At 42.4% G+C, this 4083-nt stretch overlaps 1 protein-coding gene across 1 annotated transcript; it reads left to right on the forward strand.

Annotated features, from left to right (window-relative positions):
* Window positions 1-1476: 1476 nt before the first annotated feature.
* On the forward strand, window positions 1477-2679 carry LOC149772006 (uncharacterized). Its single transcript, XM_089947961.1, has one exon. The coding sequence runs from the start codon at window positions 1477-1479 to the stop codon at window positions 2677-2679; it is 1203 nt and encodes a 400-aa protein (XP_089804087.1).
* The last annotated feature ends 1404 nt before the right edge of the window (window positions 2680-4083 follow it).

A 4083-nucleotide genomic window follows, 5' to 3' on the forward strand; every position in this document is an offset into this window, starting at 1 on the left:
TAGAAAATACGGAGAAAGGGTTGGCAAGAGGTACTACTTAACAACTTTTGATCCTTATATTTCAACTCATAACCCCAGAGCTGGTGGCAAATACAATCTGTCAATTGCTCTAGTTCATGGTTTTAATCATAAACAGATCTGTGTGGTATTCGTGGCATACTTCCAGGTGAGACGGCTGTAGAGCTTGATACTTTATACAGCGTTACAGCCTCTTGTATTAATGTTTTTTAATTTATTTGTTTTAAAACACAGATGTGGTGGCTTGAGCTTAATTGCATACGGCCTGAGATTATATTTTCGTCTTTAGCTGTTTGTTTTTTTAAAAAAATAAAATATGGTTTGGTACTGGTCGGTTACACAAGTGTATACTAAGCTATAATTGTTTCGTGGAGTTTAGGTCATTGGTTTATGAAAAAAACCTCCAAACAAAACGAAAAAACACCACAAAAAAATAAAAAACACCACAAAAAATATCTAATCGATACTACTTATAAATAAGTGTTTGATTTATGCCTGTGGTATTCTTAAATGCCAGGCTTGGCGAAGACTGGTTATATATATATATATATATATATATATATATATATATATATATATATATATATATATATATATATACGTATCGCGAATTATTTTAAATATGAGTGGTCCACAAGTGTTCTCGTATAGAGGATAAGCTAATGGTGGTCTTAACAACTCTAACACATTCTCAGAAAAGAGATTACAAGTTGCAAAATGACAAAGACGGCAGTGATTTATAGATAAATCCAGATAGTTTTGGGGGAGGGAGCATATTTGTTTTAAATGACTTTAACTCTTGCATGGAACAATGCGAACGTGATAGTCTGGCTACAAAGGGAATCATATAAGTTTAAAGTGAGTTGTCTTGGATCCAAATAACTACCTACTAACATTTTAGATTTCCCTTACCGCTCTGTTGGCCTCATTGGTTAGAGCGTCCGCCTAGGATGCGACAGGTCTCCTGTCGAACCCGGGCCGAGTCATGCCTAAGACTTATACAAATTGGTACAAATAGCTTCCAAACATGGCACTCAGCATTAAGAGGTTAGTTTTAGGACTGGTCGGCCTGGTGTCAGGATAATGTGACTGGGTGGGACATCACGCTACATGTCTGAGGCATGATGCCTCAGTGGTAGACATCACTGTAAACTGCCACACTGCAGAACTTGGGTATGAGGGAGAAAGTTTAAGGGAAATTATTAAGGAAGAACAAGCCCGGGAGAGGAATGAAAAGGTAAAGGCGAGGGAATTGGAAAAGGAAGAACAAGCCCGGGAGAGGGATGAAAGGGTAAGGGCGAGGAAACTAGAAAGGGAAGAACAGGCCCGGGTGAGGGATGGAAGGGTAAAGGAGATGGAAATGACCAAACAACTTGAACGGGAAAAAGGAAAACAGAGGAAAGGCAAACAGAATTAGAGAAGGATAAGATAGAACTAGAAAAACAGGCCGAAAAGAAAATGATAGAATGGGAAAGTGGAGCTGAGAGGGAGAAGATAGAGTTAGAAAAACAAGCAAGGTTAGAAGGTTTGGAGGTAGAAGAAAGATTGAGGCAACGAGATCATGAACGTAAGGTAGAGTTAGCAACAGCTAGAAAAGGAGAACACGATTCTGTCTCTAGTAAATTCAAGGGTCCCAAATTAACCCCCTTTGACGATGAAAAATATAACATGAATAGTTATCTTCATCGGTTTGAGCGGTATGCCGAGAATCAGAAGAGGAGTCGAAATGACTGGGCACTGCATCTCAGTGCTTTATTAAAAGGTAAAGCGCTGGATGTGTACTCGCGACTTCCTAGAGAGGATGTGTTCAAATACGACGTCCTGAAGGAAGCACTTCTAAAAAGGTACGAGCTGACTGAACAGGGTTTCCGTAAAATGTTCAGGTATAGCAAGCGCCAAAAGGGAGAAACCTTTGATCAGTTCATCGCTAGAATAGCGAGCTATTTTCAGCGGTTGATTGAATGTAGCAAAGCGGTGAAAACGTTTGAAGGGTTGACTGATTTCTTGCTCAGAGGTCAATTGTTGAACAAAGTTGGGCGGGAACTAAGTCAGTTTCTGAAAGAGAAAGTCTATTCAAACGTACAGGATATGGCTAAACAAGCCTATTTCTATACCGAGGCTCATGGGGGAACCCAGAACATGGTTTCAAAAGATTTTAAGTCTGGAAACCAGTCTACGAGACCGATGCCTAGGGAGCTTGCGAAATCAGCTGAGGCTAGTAGGTCAGTTAGGGATACAGGTCGTCAGGGTATACAATGTTACTTGTGTGAGGAATGGGGTCATGTTCAAGGAAAATGTCCTAAAAGAAAGGGACTCGTGCATAAGGTAGCAGTGGCTATACGGAGAAAAATTATATCTGATAATCTGGGGCAGGTAGAACCAGGTATTCATACACTTGGCACGTGTCTTTTCCCCGATGCGCGAGTACCAACCCCGAGAGGTTTCGTGAACGGTCGAGAAGTCGTAGCATTACGTGACACTGGTTGCACGGGTGTAGTGATTAAACATAGTCTCGTGCAGGATAACCAAATGCTCGGGTCAGAGTCCCCATGTATGCTTCTCGATCAGACGATCGGTCGCATTCCCGTAGCAAGGATCACGGTAGAAACACCTTTCCTAACCGGAACTGTAGATGCCCTTTGTATGGAAAACCCTATTTAAGATCTGACTATCGGTAATGTTGAAGGTTCCCGTCTTCCATTCATGGCAGATTTCAGGATACCTTTGGCCCAGGCAGTCGAAACGCGAGCGCAAACCAGACGAGAGAAAAACGCGTTTCAGAAATTAATAATGAATAGATCTCCGAAATTTCGTGTGATGAATTCAAACGAGAACAAGAACTTGACGAATCCATCAAAACTGTTATTGAGAAAATAGCGTCCGGTGCAATTAGACACTGCAAGGTTGGGGGCAGCTCTAGATTCGTTCATAGGAACTTGCTAAGTCATAGGGAGTTTATCACTCCGGAGGGTAAGAGGTATTGGCAAGTGGTCGTACCCCAGAGATACAGATCTCAAGTACTTAAGGTGGCCCATGAGTCTAGCATGGCATGTCACCTAGGCAAGGCGAAGACCACCAGCAGTGTAGTCGATGAATTTTACTGGCCTGGTGTTAATGGCGATGTCACACGGTTCTGTAGGTCTTGTGACGTATGCCAGAAAACCGTATGTAAGGGAAGAGTCACAAGGGTTCCCTTAGGACAGATGCCATTAATAGATACACCGTTTAAAAGAGTGGCGGTGGATATTGTAGGTCCAATACAACCAGTTACCGAAAGGAAGAACCGGTATATTCTTACTCTTATGGATTATCCAACCAGATATCCCGAATCCGTAGCGTTACCAACTATTGAAACGGAACGGGTGGCTGAAGCATTGGTTGACATCTTCAATAGGGTAGGGGTGCAAGAAGAAATCCTTACGGACTGTGGTGCCCAATTCACTTCTGACCTCATGGGTGAAATAAGTGTGCTGTTATCAATCAAACAGCTAAATACTACCCCATACCATCCGATGTGCAATGGACTGGTGGATATATTTAATGGTACCCTAAAGCATATGCTACGAAAGATGTGCGCGGAACGTCGACAGGACTGAGACCGCTATTTGAACGTGGTTCTGTTCGCGTACCGTGAAGTACCGCAATAAAGTTTAGGGTTTTCACCCTTCGAATTGCTGTACGGAAGAACAGTTCGAGGCCCGATGCGGATACTACGCCAACTATGGACAGGTGACGTCGCGAGCGAGGAAATAAAAACTACCTACCAGTACGTATTAGATCTGCGAGAGAAACTGGAAAGTGCATGCCAGATGGCACGTGACGAATTAATGAAAGCGGGACGCAGCTATGCCAAGTATTATAACCGCAGAGCACGAAATGGGACATTTCTTGTAGGAGATCAGGTTGTATTGCTTCTTCCTACTAGCACAAATACGTTACTAGTCCAGTGGAAAGATCCCTACGAAGTTAGAGAGGCCAAGAATGACATGGACTATACAATTGACATAGACGGTAATTTAAAGACATTCCATGCTAACATGCTTAAGTTGTACCTCAAGAGACAGA

This window comes from Sinohyriopsis cumingii, unplaced genomic scaffold (genome assembly GCF_028554795.1).
Source record: "Sinohyriopsis cumingii isolate HCF-2022 unplaced genomic scaffold, ASM2855479v2 utg001527l, whole genome shotgun sequence".
Classification (NCBI taxonomy): Eukaryota; Metazoa; Mollusca; class Bivalvia; order Unionida; family Unionidae; genus Sinohyriopsis; species Sinohyriopsis cumingii.